At 34.5% G+C, this 14677-nt stretch overlaps 1 protein-coding gene across 1 annotated transcript in view; it reads left to right on the forward strand.

The window, feature by feature from the left end:
• The first annotated feature begins 994 nt into the window (after positions 1-994).
• LOC149778668 (multivesicular body subunit 12B-like) overlaps positions 995-14677 on the forward strand; it is a 50598-nt gene continuing 36915 nt past the window's right edge. Inside the window, exons 1-2 of the mRNA XM_089939465.1 lie at positions 995-1053; positions 9667-9777. Coding sequence (XP_089795591.1) covers positions 9697-9777 — 81 coding nt within the window. The 5' untranslated portion in view covers positions 995-1053; positions 9667-9696. The remainder of the gene's footprint in view (positions 1054-9666; positions 9778-14677) is intronic.

The raw sequence follows: 14677 nt of genomic DNA on the forward strand, positions 1-14677 counted from the left end.
TCGATATACATTTTAAACACTTACCAATATTTCTCGCGGCTGTAGAGTCACCGTTGGCTGAAAGCTTCTTTTGGTGACATGTACATTATATTTCTGGCGCAATGCCTATGTTTGGTGACTTGTAAATCTTTGTAGAGTAGCAAAACCCTCTGTCCTGTGGCCGTTTTGAATTTCGCGCTTGATATGGCGGTTACCAATTACTGGTATGTGTCTAAAGTGTACGTAGGTTTGTTCCGGAAAGATTTGCATGCAGCAAAATTGTACATTTTAATGAACAGGTGACATCATTCCGACATATCGTCCATCAATATCAACACAGATTTGGTGGGTTGATTTCTCGGACTATGCAGTCTTGTCTCCTCTTCACAATTGTACAGATGCCTTGTAATTAATAAATAGGATCGATCGCTTTCTGGAGTTATTCTTCAATAACAAATACCATTTTTTTAACAATGCATGTAATTGTAGAGAGTAGAATCAACTCATGTAAAATGATTTTCCTGCATTGATTGTTAAACTATAAATAGAAAGTGTTGGAGGTATGTGAAGTTTTAGAATATAAACATAACTTGTGTAACTAAGAAAATAGTGAGTAATACTTACTTGGTTTCTTGTTCGCTTTTACTAAATCTTCTGCGCTCATATTTGTATATGCTCTGATTCGTGATTTTGTTGGTTTTACGTATTATTTATGTTGCTAAAATCTATGCAAAATGTAGAGTAGATTCAGGAAGGAAGAGAATTTCTGAATGTCTAACATAAGTAAAATAGGGATTATGAAAACAAATGTTCATTTAATTCGAAAATTATTGTATCAAGTTGTGTTTTCTTTCTCTCCTCTGATTCTTCAGAAGATAAATAATGACTAAATTACCTACCGCAAAAAATCCTGCCTGCCCACCCCCCCCCCCCTTGTTTTTTTTTGTTTTGTTGCTTCGTGCTCGCATCAAAATTTCAAATCTATGTCGTGGCTTAGTCATAGACTAACCTATAAGGGAGACGACTAAATGCGCAACTGAACTTCCGCAAAGTACAATGAAAGAATTCGAAGAGGTTTCAGTTTATTTATTTTCATTTGCTGTTTATTTTTTGTGATTAGCTCAGTTTCTTTTGTCGTGAACAGACTTAGTTTAAAGTTGAAACACAATTCTTAAATTCGGCAAGTTCAGAGAGTGGTTGGTGTCATATGAGTGATTTAAAAAAAAAAGTCTTTGCTGTCATTTTATGAGTCGTATGTTGATGACCATAAGTTCTTTTGCTTAGACCTTTCAGTGAACTGATATCATCTTGAGTCACATCTCAATGACCAGGGTATAACATATATTCCAAAAGTTCACATAGCTGTAAAGTTTAACAGTTGCTAGAAGTGCTATATAATACAGTACAGTATTCAATCATTGTATTTTTTTTTAAAAAAATAAATAATAAATCTGGAATTTTCGTTACACCTGCACATTTAAGCAAGTGAAAAAATTCCATTCATACTGTATCCAGATTCAAGCCTTTTTTATATATACTTTTCATCCATAAATCATGACAAGCACAATGTCAACAAATGGTCAGCTTTGCAATTTGAATTATAGAAGCAGAATTGGTAACACAAGTTAAGTGTTTCAGTGAATATTTTTTGCCTGACTTATGGGTCCCATTATAGGCGAATTGTCAACATGTGAATTTTGTTTTAGTGTGGATTCTTACATAAGTAATATTATTAAATTTATGAATTTTGAAATTTGTATTAAATGTGTTTGCCTTAAAAAACATTTCCCAATTTATTTATTTTTACATCAATAGTATTCTACTAACAGTCACAGTATTTCTAAACAAATGGACCATGGTCATTTATTTCTTCTTCCAGAGTCTTGGAAAATTTGTTTATTTGAAATTGTTTTGAAGTGGAATTAAGCTAATAAGATTAATATAGAAAAGAAAATGTAGTATCCTCCTTGATTTATTAGTACACACTCCAGCAAATATTATCTTGTATTATTTCTTAGGTGTGACAATGTATTAACCCTTTACCTCATAGAGTATATAGCTTTTTAGGCCTTCGATACACATGTAGCAAAGTTACCCAGTACAGTGCACTATAAATAGAACACCTGTTACCTATTCGACTCCATACACATAAGCCTATCTGTTAAATCTTAAGAAATGTGGTGTATGTTATGTTTAACAGCAGTTTAAACTGTTTTACATTTTTGGTACACATCTATTATGTATGGACAAATTTAACAGTAATGTCTGATCGTTATACTTGTAATCATTTTTAACAGAAGAATTTTTTATATGCTTTAAAATCTTGAGAGAACTTGTTCACCATCAAGTCAGTGAAGCTGCATGACCAACCATAGCTGCCATTTCTCATACTCAAAATTTACAAGTTTTTTTGTCCGGGTCTGCGTCACTAAGTCATCTGAATTTGATAATTTATAAAAACTAATTGCTGCCTACATCAATATCAGAGCCTTTACGTAAGTTATTGAAGCTTCTATAGTTGTGATTATAATCGTGAAAAATTTGTAAGTACTGAACGAAATCCATGACCTCCATTTTGGAGAGTGGAGAATAAGATCCAGTTACTTTAAATAACAGATTTCGATCAGAGCATAAACAGTAACCATGTGATCTGACGTAATTGTCATTCACAGAAATAAATGTAGTATCTAATAGGGGGTTTTCCCTGAAGGTGGCGCTATGAAAACCCGCTTAAAATGGCTGATGTTTACAGCAGGCATCAAAAGTCGCTTCCATGCAAGTGGAGTAGAGGTGTCAAAAGGCGCTTCCATGCGACATGAGTAGAGGCTTCCAAGGGTACTTCCATGCGACTGGAGTAGAGGTGTCTAAAGGCGCTTGTATGAGGTAAAGGGTTAATAGATAATAAAGCTGCCCAGTCTTGAAAATACTGGTGATATGGGGGAACTGTTTCATATCCAGACCAGATGAAAAATAGTACAAATTTTGACATTCTTCTTCTCCCATGTCCTGTTCATAAAGATGTTTGACATCTCATTCAAAAGGAACATTAAGACACCTAGGTTACATAATGTTTTCATTGCAAATGTGAATACCTCTGCAAAGTCAAACCTTTCAGAGGTCTCAGAAATGCTTAATCGCACATATTTGTCTGAATGCAACATTTTATCTGGGACACAGAAAATCACTTAGGCAGAAGTCCTCCATATGCATGCAATAACTGATCGACAAATTAAAAGGTTTGCCAGTCCTGCTTCAACCACCAGCTGAGTGTGAAATTGTGTTGATCAAATTATCATTTTAGTTGTGCTGATATTTACAATGACAGAGTTCTGTGTCTGAAAGACCTCCAGATATGCGTGTTGTCATTATAAGAGTACATCAGCAGAACATGACACAATATCTGGGTGGCAAGATCAAAGATTTTGACTAGCTGCTGAGTGATGGGAAAATATGCTGATATTTACAATGACTGAATTCAGAGGCAGAATGACCCAGAGATAAATGTGGTCATGATAATAGTAGTTCATCAAATGAACAAATTTAGCTTTCATTATTGTGATCATTTCCTAGTGTAGTAGAACAAGTAGTGCATGTGACCTCAAAATCAAGACATGCGGTGACATCAAGACTTAAACAAAATGTCATTTGCAAAATTTGGATAAGTACTTTGGGGTTAAATGGCAAACTGATGAAGATTGTAATGAAATTCAGAGGAGTGCTGAAGTTGCTAAAACTGATTGTTCGGATGGAACAGTAGCCAAGTGTAAGAAAGTGTGGGATGACTGGCTTGGTGTTTGAAATGAGGCCTTTCCTTGAATTGACAAAATTAAGTTTCACTGTGAAGGACAAACAAGAGCTGTATGTCCGTTGTGTAAAGAGTTAGGAAAATTAAACTCAATGACAACCACTGATTCTTCTCAACTGGACATTAAGCCACTTCTGGTATGCCCAATATGCTTATGGGGACTGCAACTTTTGCTGGTGGAACTCTTACTTTTACCAAAATAGGAGTCCTGGACCTCAGCCTTGGTGAATGCAGCTGGTATTTCTTTAGTTCTTTAGTTACAAAACTTTGTCTCTTATTTTCACCACTCCTTCAAAAACTTGCATTCTAATAACTCGCATATCTGCTTATAATGCAGACATGGATCTCACTAGAAATTACCAAAAATTAGATCCCTGTTTGTCGAATTTGAAGAATATCGTGATTACAATTCATTACTGAAACTTTTTTTATATCTCTCATTTTAACATTGGAAAAAGTAAATAGGACATGGAAATTTTAATAAATATTATGAAATTGTCAACTTTTAATAAGAAGTCATATATTTTGTTACATTTTCTTTCCAAATAACATTCTTAGTACACTGTAAATGACATTCAATGAAATGTTGATTAATGAAAAATATCATTTAAGCCTACTTACTTTAAAATATATAAAAACCAATTAAATAAGTTTTTTTTATCAAGTGAAATTGTTGTTTTAGTTCTATATTTTACTTAGATTTAAGTGTAATCATCATAAATGCATTATGCCCTCTTGTATTCAAACGCTCCAGTGGCCTAGTGGTTAGAGCGTCCGCCTCGGATGCGGGAGGTCGTGGGTTAGATACCCGGCCGAGTCATACCAGAGACTTAAAAAATGGTACTAACAGTTGCCTTGCTTGGTGTTCAGCATTAAAAGGTTAGTGTTAGGACTGGTCGGCCTGGTGTCATGATAATGTGACTGGGTGGGACATCATGCTACATGTCTGCGGCATGATGCCTCAGTGCTAGACATCACTATAAACTGCCACATTGCAGACATCGTAGCGATATGACTGAAAAATTGTTAAAGCTACGTTAAAAATCAAAATCACATCACATCACTTGTATTCAAACGTAAATTGTGTCAGTACAGTAACAGCTATGTCTGCAATAATTTCTCGGAAAACATAATTAAGTGCTCTTACTTGCAGAAATATTTATTGTATTGTTGCACTGTATTGAAAGCTGGCCTCCATTTTGTTATCACCTTAATTGTGTCTCTTGTATCAAAAAAAGAATGTGGAATAAGAAAAGATAAAATGCATGCAAATTGTACATGCTTAAAATCTAGCGGCCCGGTTGTAAGTCAGGTGAACTCATCTCAGTTGATGAATCGAACACTGATAACAATATTATTGTAAGTAATATAATTACACTACCTTAAATTAAGCTACTCAGTCATAAATGGGATCAAAGATAGCAAGACAACCAAGCAAATGAATACTTGATGGAATTAAAGAGCTTTGTTTCACAGACATGGATCATTGTGGGAAAGCAAGTGTTAGATAATTCCTGAATTTGCATTTAAAGATATCCTAAAGGATCAGAAGTTTCATTATTACTTGCAATGAAATCATAGCATTAATAATTTACCTGCTAAACAATTTTTAAAAATTGAGTTTTGATATAGAAGGTTGTTTCAGGAAATAAATGTCGCTTGGTTTTTAAAAAAAGGAATCTTGTTTCATTGTGTATCAAGACATAGTCAGTGTCCCTGCTTTATAGACTCTCAGCTTGGCACTATGCTGTTAGATAATAAGCAGGAAACCAGACTAATCATAAGCAACAAAATGCCATGACATAATACACAAATGTTTTCGCATACTTGTGAATGTTATTGAAATGAGTTAAAATAATGTTAACGATCTTTCAGATCTTGGGCATCTTCAAAATAAATGTAATATATATAAAATGAACAACTTCATTAGAATAAGTGCTTTATTGACAATTATTCTCAAAGTAATACCCAAATGTGTTCAGCAATTAACCAGCCCAGTTCCAACCGCCCCCCCCCTCCCCCATTTCTTTTTATCAAAATCAAGCAGGGATAGTATCACTTCTTATTTTAGGTGGTCCCTCTGTAACTCATACCCTTGTTTATAGTGCAGTCTATGTTTTTGTCCCCTTTGTACATGAGTTATTGAGGGAGAGATGTATTTAATACATTGTCACACCTGTGTATGTAATTTTTGCAAGAAATATGTTATTAACATGTATTTTTGAAAGATTTCTAACTGTCCCAATTTTCACTGACTTTTGTACTAAATTAACTAATCCATTTCAGTAAAATCTCCATTCTTGAGAACTACACACATATGCCATGAAAAGAAGTATTGCTGATTAGCCAAAAGAACTGGAACATTTCTAAGTCATTACTTCAGCTAGATGTTAACCAATCAGTTGTTGTCTCAATATTCTCTGCTTTATAATCAGATGATGACAGCATTCATTGTATGAAAGTTGATGGGACATTTAAATACTCATTTTGAATGTAAGTTGGCAGCATTTTTCTTGTGAAGAGTAATTATGTGCTTACCGAAATATCTGCTGGCATCTACTCTTTGGCATTGCAGTGAATCGGTAAAGCTTCAGTCTTGAAAATAAAGTGGCCTTAGGCAACAAAAGACCAGATGAAAAATCACAAATATAGGCATCCTCTGTCTCTTAACTTCTCAAATGTCTCACTCATAAAGATATGTTCTAGCTTATTGAACGGGAATTTATCTCTACATCAGACTGAATCCTAAATTATTGAAGTGTCACTGTAAATGCAAATAGCATTACGAAATCAACTGTGTGAAGTTGCAATGAAGTATATTCTAGTTTTAGTATCAATCTTGCAAATCAGCCGCACACCAGTGATATTGATTGGCGGTTTAGGTCTGTTATCGCCTATCATTAAAACCTGCCCAAATTGGTTGTATTTCAAGCATGAAGATTAGAGACAGACATAGACTTAGTGTATAATTTTATGCCATTCTCATCAGTGACAAAATAAATATTCTTTTAAACAGACTGCCTGTCAGTTTGCAGTGTTTTTTATTCAACCTTTCAGGTCATTTCAGGTAGCCCCCATTTCATTTGATGCAAGAGTTGTCACCCTTTGTTTTGTACTGCATGAAGGCTTTAAAAACATTGCAATTTTGTATCTTCATGCAAAGATGTTATGGCAGTATCTTTAAATCAGAAGAATTAGTGCAATTTCCTTGTGCAAGGAAAATCTCATGAACAAGTCTGTGCATGTGAGTGGGGATGAATACCAACAAAATCTATTAATGTTGTACTTATGAAAATGCAAAGCAACTGCTGTGGCCACAGGCATTTGTTTTTGTTAGCGTAGAAGAAAACTAATTGACAACACCCACTCCCCTTGTAAAAGTCCAGAAAATTATGCAAGGTGACAACTTGTATAGTTTGAAACTTAACCCCTTGCCCTTTCAGTGCTAATTTTACTTGTCCCATTGGCATGTTCAGTCACTGATTAAACATCTCAACATAAACAGACACTGCAAATCAGTGTATGATTTAACTACGTTACAGATCATTTAAGTTTCTCCTTTGCTTTGCCAGTACTTCCTGTGTGTCACGCAGGGAATAAGCATCAATAATTTGATTGGTGGTTATTGTTTGCCCAGAACTGGAACAAACAGTAACCACCAATCAGAATTCTTTGATATGTATTTCACGGCATGACACACTGGAAGTCTATCCATCAAGTTATATGATCGACCTATGAAAGATAGGTGAATATATGAAAAGAGAGGTGGGGTATTGTGTGAAAGAGGGAGTTTAATCATGTAAGCTTTAATTCTGGAGCAAGTTTTGTATATAATAAAAAGAAAATTTTCTTTTCTAGCATAAATACCAGATATTTCTTCTTGTACCAAAAGAGAGATATTTAAGTTCCTGGCTTTGCTGCTAGTTGAAGTATCACATATCATTTACTACAATATGAAATATATCTGGTATTAACATTGTAAAAGAAAATACCCTCTTTAAAAGGGTCCACCTTATACTGAAGCACTGTATGTTGAAGGTGTACTGAACAGTGTTTCAATACATATTGGGATTTCTTCAGCTAACTTGATAAAACAGCATAAAATCAATTTACAAAAGCAAAAATATTTTTTCTTATGCAAGACCTAAGAATTTGCAAGATATGTTTTAGCAGAACCAGACTGATGTACATACATACAGACAGACATTCATGCATGCACACACACACACACACACACACACATACATACATACATACATGGTTTATGTGAACTCCTCAATTTTGTTTCTTTAATAGGCATCATTCTTAAAACCGTCACTACCCAAGTCATTGATCCAACCCTTGTATCTGTCAAAAGTATTTCCCTTAGTCATTATGTAACCCCCAACTTTATCTGATACCTCAGAGACCAGCAATGGCCCCTGGGTATATCCTAGCTCCCTGTGGACTGACCTCTGTCACAGCCTATAAACTGTTTTTAGCCCCAACAATATAGTTAGTATATTAACATTTACCTGGCATTTCAAAGGAAATTTATTTCTATAGTCAGCATTAAGTTCCTGGGTCTGACCATGTGTTTTATATATCTGCCCTATAACCATATATACAATTTTTGGCATACAGACAATTGAGATCTCTGTCCTATAACCATATATACACTTTTTGGCATGCAGACAATTGAGATCTCTGTCCTATAACCATATATACATCTTTTGGGCATGCAGACAATTGAGATCTCTGTCCTATAACCATATATACACTTTTGGGCATGCAGACAATTGAGATCTCTGTCCTGTAACCATATATACATCTTTTGGGCGTGCAGACAATTGAGATCTCTGTCCTGTAACCATATATATACTTTTTGGCTTGAAAGCCATTGAGATCTATGTCCTGTAACCATATATACACTTTTTGGCATGCAGACCATTGAGATCTCTGTCCTATAACCATATATACACTTTTTGGCATGAAAAGGCCAAGACATTTAGGACATAGCATTGACACTTGAGTCACCTCCCACACTATGGATGACCATGTGTTTTATATATCTGCCCTATAACCATATATACAATTTTTGGCATACAGACAATTGAGATCTCTGTCCTATAACCATATATACACTTTTTGGCATGCAGACAATTGTAACCATATATACATGTTTTGGCATGAAAACCATTGAAATCTATGTCCTATAACCATATATACACTTTTTGGCATGGAGACCATTGAAATATCTTTCCTATAACCATATATACACTTTCTGGCATGCAGACCATTGAGATCTCTGTCCTATAACCATATATACACTTTTTGGCATGAAAAGGCCAAGACATTTAGGACATAGCATTGACACTTGAGTCACCTCCCACACTATGGATACTTGTACCTAGGTCATAACCTAGAAATTGTTATAGCCTATCAATAGAAGTATTTGTATACTTTCACTTTGCAGGAAGGGATGAATTCAAATAAAGTAACTAAAAAGATTAAGCTAAGAAAGAAAAAGGCAACACAGTGTTATGCAGAACAGTTATTGATAACAGATAACACAAAAATTACATTTAAAAATGTAAAATTAAAAAGAGATTGAAAAATGTTTCAGAAAGCACATTCCATAATTCATGCTATTTTTTACTGCTTTCAAAAACAAGTGAGACATAAAGATCTTTTCTCTTTTGTTTTGCCATCAGCATCAGTCTCTTTGCATTTTTAGCACCTCATAAAAAATTTGTCATCCTAACAAATCCTTAGCTGGCAAGATACTATATTGCAGAGAAATCTGCCTTCACTAAACGGTTCATTTTTCTTCATTTCAAATGTGATTTAGTTATCAGTGTTTGACAGAACTGTGGTGTTAATCTACAGTTTCTTTCTTTCAGACCTGAGTTTGTTAGCCATCAATCAATACTATGGAGGATTCACAAGACTGGCCAATAACAGGAGTTGTTGTGGTTGCCGATGCAGCTAAGTGTCCTTCTGGTTATTCAATTGTAAGTGAAATGAAACTATAAAGGTTTAATGTTTTTCTGACAGAAGTAAGTAGAAGGACAGTGATCGCCACACCTTCATGTCAGCTTCATTAATTTCTTTATGCTTTCATGGCCCCACTATGCTATAATTCATGTTGGCAATTCCAGCGTTTGAAATGGCTTTTTGAGAACTATCCCATAGCCATTGACTTTTCTCTCACACTAACTACGATTTTTGTATCTCTGTGTATGACCTTCTTAGATTTTCAGTCTGCTAGGCCATATCAGTTGTTGAATTATTGAATTGTTTATAAATGTTATACAATTTGGGACTTGGATTTTTTTATATAAACATTATAACACATAGCATGATAGAAAAAATGCACTTGAGACAGACAAAGTAAATGGTAGACCATTTGTATCTATATATAAATAAATGATTAGATTTTCAGTCATAATTTTTACTTTTGGGACTTGACTTTTTTGACAAAACCTTGCTGGCAAGGATTAATCAAAACCCATTTGGTACATTCCGACAATGAGCTTACTGTTTGCTACCAGTTGTGTTTATTCACCACCCAGGCTTCTTTGTGCTTGGTATCTGTAGTTACAATTAATACAAATGGGCATTGATGTTCGTTGGTAAATAGTATGCACAGCAATAACTTGCTTTAATGATACTTTTGTAGCCTGTGCTAGCAAAAAGATTGTCAGTATGTTTGTGTGAATGTGTTTTCAAATAATGATTTTCTTTTGGCAAGGCACTTTCATATAGTTGACATGAATATAATTCAATCTTGGTTATTTTGCACCTAACACCGTGTCATGCGTGAATGACAGTTGTCTTCAAAATATCATTTGATTATTTCCCTCTCGTTTGCGATTTTGTTGGATCCAGTTTTCAGTCAGATAACATATTCAAACCTTTGAGCACAACCAAACACAATTTGTTTCTCAATGTTCATGTTGATGAACAACGTGTTGTGTGTTATCAGACATAAGAGAGACACGCTGCTGTATGGAAGCCTATGCTACATATAAGGAGTTCGTGAATATATTTTATCTTTTAATGCTTATGATGAAAAAAAGGAATAATGAAAACAGTACAAGGTTCTTTCTTTTTATTTTCAAAGGAGCATTTTGCTTATCTGTTTTATTGCAATGTGCAGTGGGCAATGGGGTGGCACAAATTCAATACAAATTTATTTGTTTCTGAAGTAATGGGACATATGACCTAGGTGAAAAAAGTTACACCATAAGTTCTGGGACAAGATAAAAAATAATTACTTTATTGTGTCCCTATATATACGGTAAATATGGTAGCATTTTATAAGTCAAAACCACTTGAGATAGAAAAAGAATTTGCTACGCAGGTTTTTATGCCTATGTTAATGATCTGATTAAAATTATGTGCCAAAATGTAGCATATATAACGAAGGATAAGGTGTGGGTCCCATTTTCTTTCTTATAGAAAATACCAAAAGAATTCCACTTTGTTGAGTGTAAAGAAAATCAAGATCAAAATTGGTAAATGAAACCTTGATATTTCTCTTGTTTGTTACCGTATTTACCGCATATGTTGGGACACCGTATTTGTTGGGACACCATAAATTAATTTTAAAAGTAATTTTTTTGTGCACTGTATGTTCTGGGACACATCGTTTTTTTGAGTCATAAGTTGTGGGACACCTTTTAAATCATTCAAAAATTACATGTCGGAAATTGCAATCCAACTGAAATTTTATTTTTTAAATATAAAACTGTACTTTAGATAAAATTCTTTAATCCACTGCAGCAGCATCTCATCAACACAACCCTTCTCCTGCACACGTACAGTCTATTATTTTGGTACATGAATACTTTTTTAACTTTATCATACCGTGAAAAATTGTTGGAGGCAACACACCACCTGAAGTGGAAACTGCAAGAACAAAAGGAAGATTTTTTTTCAAATCTGCACTAGTCTTGCTAATTCTCACACTTTTGATGCCCATCTTATCGTCAGTCCATCCAGGAATGCGATCAAAGTACACTAGAGTTTCATCTATGTTAATGATCATATTGTCGGCGAAATGATCTGTTTCTCTTCTGGCCATCACGAATTCATCACATGATTTTATTTTCTCAAAATCTTCTGGCTGATGCTGGGTCATCGATGTTCGTGCACGAAGCACTATATTGTGCAACTTTAAAAACTGTTCCATTGTTTTACTTTATTGTCAAACTTTTTGTGAATACTGTTGAACAGGAACCAAAGTTAGCTTCCATATCTCGGCAGTCTTTGTTTATTCAAAGCTAAAAAAATAAATCTACACACTTAAAAGAATCCAGTAGTCGGCATCTGAGGTCAGCTTGCTTTGCAATAAAATAACCTTTGTATTGATATCCTTTAAAAAAAATTTGGCTTCCGAGTCCAAAGTCGGCTTCCAACGTCTGCTTGCGTTGTAATAAAAATAACCTTTGTCTTTGATGTCCTGTCGGCAAGTTCAAAGAAGTTTACTGCTGGCTGCCAGTTGTGTTTATTTACCACGAGGGCTTATATGTGCTTGGCATCTTTAGTAATAATTAATACAAAGGTGCACTGATGTCTGCGGGTAAATATTAATGGTACTTATGTAACCTGCACTGGCAAAAAGATTGTCACTTGCATTCAAGTGAATGTATTTTAAAATAATGATTTTTTTTGCGAGATACTGGCATACAGTATAGTTCTCTTCTGGCCTTAACCAATTCATCACATGATTTTATTTATCCAAATATTCTGGGTGACGCTGGGTCATCGACATCTGTGCACAAAGCACTATATTGTGTCACTTTAAAATTTGTTCCGTTGTTTCAGTTTATTTTCAAAATTCCCGTGAATACAGTTGAAAAGGAACCCAAGTATGCTTCCATATCTCGGCCGTCTTTGTATATTCAAAAAAAAAAAAAAGGCTCACTTCACAGAATCCATAGTCAACTTCCGATGTCGGCTTGCTTTGCAATAAAATAACCTTTGTATTGATATCCTTTACAAAATAAAGTAACCGGGGTTGGCTTCTGAGATCGCCTGCTTTGTAACAAAAATAACCTTTTGTCTTTGATGTCCTGTCGGTAGGTTCAAAGAAGGAGTTAACTGCTTGCTGCCAGTCATGTTTGTTCACCACCAGGGCTTATGTGTGCTTGTTATAGTAAGGATAATTATGTAACCCTAGCTGGTGAAAAGACTGTCACTTGCACTCAAGTGAATGAGTTTTCAAATGATGATTTTTTTGGCGAGATATTGTCATACAGTAGACCTGGATATAATTCAATCTTGATTATTTTGCACGTAACACCGTGTTATGCGTGAATGGCGTCTTCAAGATAACAGTTGACTATTTCCCTCTTGTATGCGATTTTGTTGGCTCCAGTTTTCAGTCGGATAACATGTTCAATCCTTTGAGCACAACCACACACAATTGTTTCTCAGTGTTCATGTCAATGAACAAAATGGTGTGTGGTATCGGACATAATTGATACATGTTACAGTATGGAAGCCTACGCTACTTATACGGATTTCGTGGAAATATTTTATTCTTTAATGCTCATGTTGAATAAAGGAATAAATGATAACAACACAAGGTTAGTTTCTTTCTTTTTATTATCAATTAAGCGTTTTATTTATCTATTTTATTGCGACGTGCAGTTTGGGGGGGGGGCACAAATGCAATACAAATTTATTTCGTTTCTTAAGTCTTGGGACATATGACCAAAGTGAAAAAATGTTTCACCATAAGTTCTGGGACAGGAAAAAAAATAATTATTTTATCGTGTCCCAACATATGCGGTAAATACGGTAATAAAAAAATGTACATTAATGCCCAAGAATTTAGAATCATCGTCATTAAATTCACAAGTTTGAATACGAAATCACATATTTTGCTAGATTTTCTTACACTGCAGACAACAATATATGGTGAAAAAGTGATCAGGGAAAGATGCTGACAAGTGCTAACTGGTGGGAACACCATTAAGAAATAAACACCAATTAAATCTGTCTTGTTAGATGTAATTCATTTTTAAATTTTAATTCTATATTAGTATAATATCTTTTTCAATGAATATATAAGTGTGTACTTGAGGGTCAACAGTCTTTACACATTTTAAGATCTATTCATCTTGATGGAGAGAGAGAGAGAGAGAGAAAGGGTGGGACTGAAAGAGAAAAGAAGAAAAAATAAAATTGGCCTAAATATAGAAATACAGGTCTGAAGAAGATACAAAGGGGCAGATCTACTTCCTAAATGGGGGCCCCGAGTGGCCGAGTGGTCTAAAGCGCTCTCCGTTACAGATCACTGCCATCTCACCTCTGTCTGTGGCAGTTTGAGTCTCGGATTCAGCCATTGTGGGTATGTGAGAAAGCTTGCCAGTAGCCTCGCGAGGGTTGATGGTTCTTTCTGGGGATTTCCTGGGTTCTTCCTCCACCATTAATACTGGCTGCCATGTATAGCCTATCGTGTGCTGAAAAATGGCGTTAAAACCCCACAACAACAACAACAACTTCCTAAATGGAAGAAGTAAGCACTTGCAGAAGTGATATTTCCACTATTGTGGTAAAATTGGGATCATCACTTTGGCAATATCATTTTTCTACTACTTGTATATTTCACTATCTCACTTTGTTACAATAAAGCAATAAATAAATAAATAACAAGTCCCAAAAAATCAATATAGTCTTTTGATGTAAATGTAACTTGTAACTTGGCTTAATTGCTCATTTTTCTAACTCTGAATCCAATCCTCGAAAGAAAACAAAACTGTCTTTCTGTTTTTATATATATATATATATATATATATATATATATATATATATATATATATATATATATATATATATATATATATGTATATATATATATATATATATATATATATATATATATATATATATATATGTGTG

Source organism: Sinohyriopsis cumingii, chromosome 17 (assembly GCF_028554795.1).
Source record: "Sinohyriopsis cumingii isolate HCF-2022 chromosome 17, ASM2855479v2, whole genome shotgun sequence".
NCBI lineage: Eukaryota > Metazoa > Mollusca > Bivalvia > Unionida > Unionidae > Sinohyriopsis > Sinohyriopsis cumingii.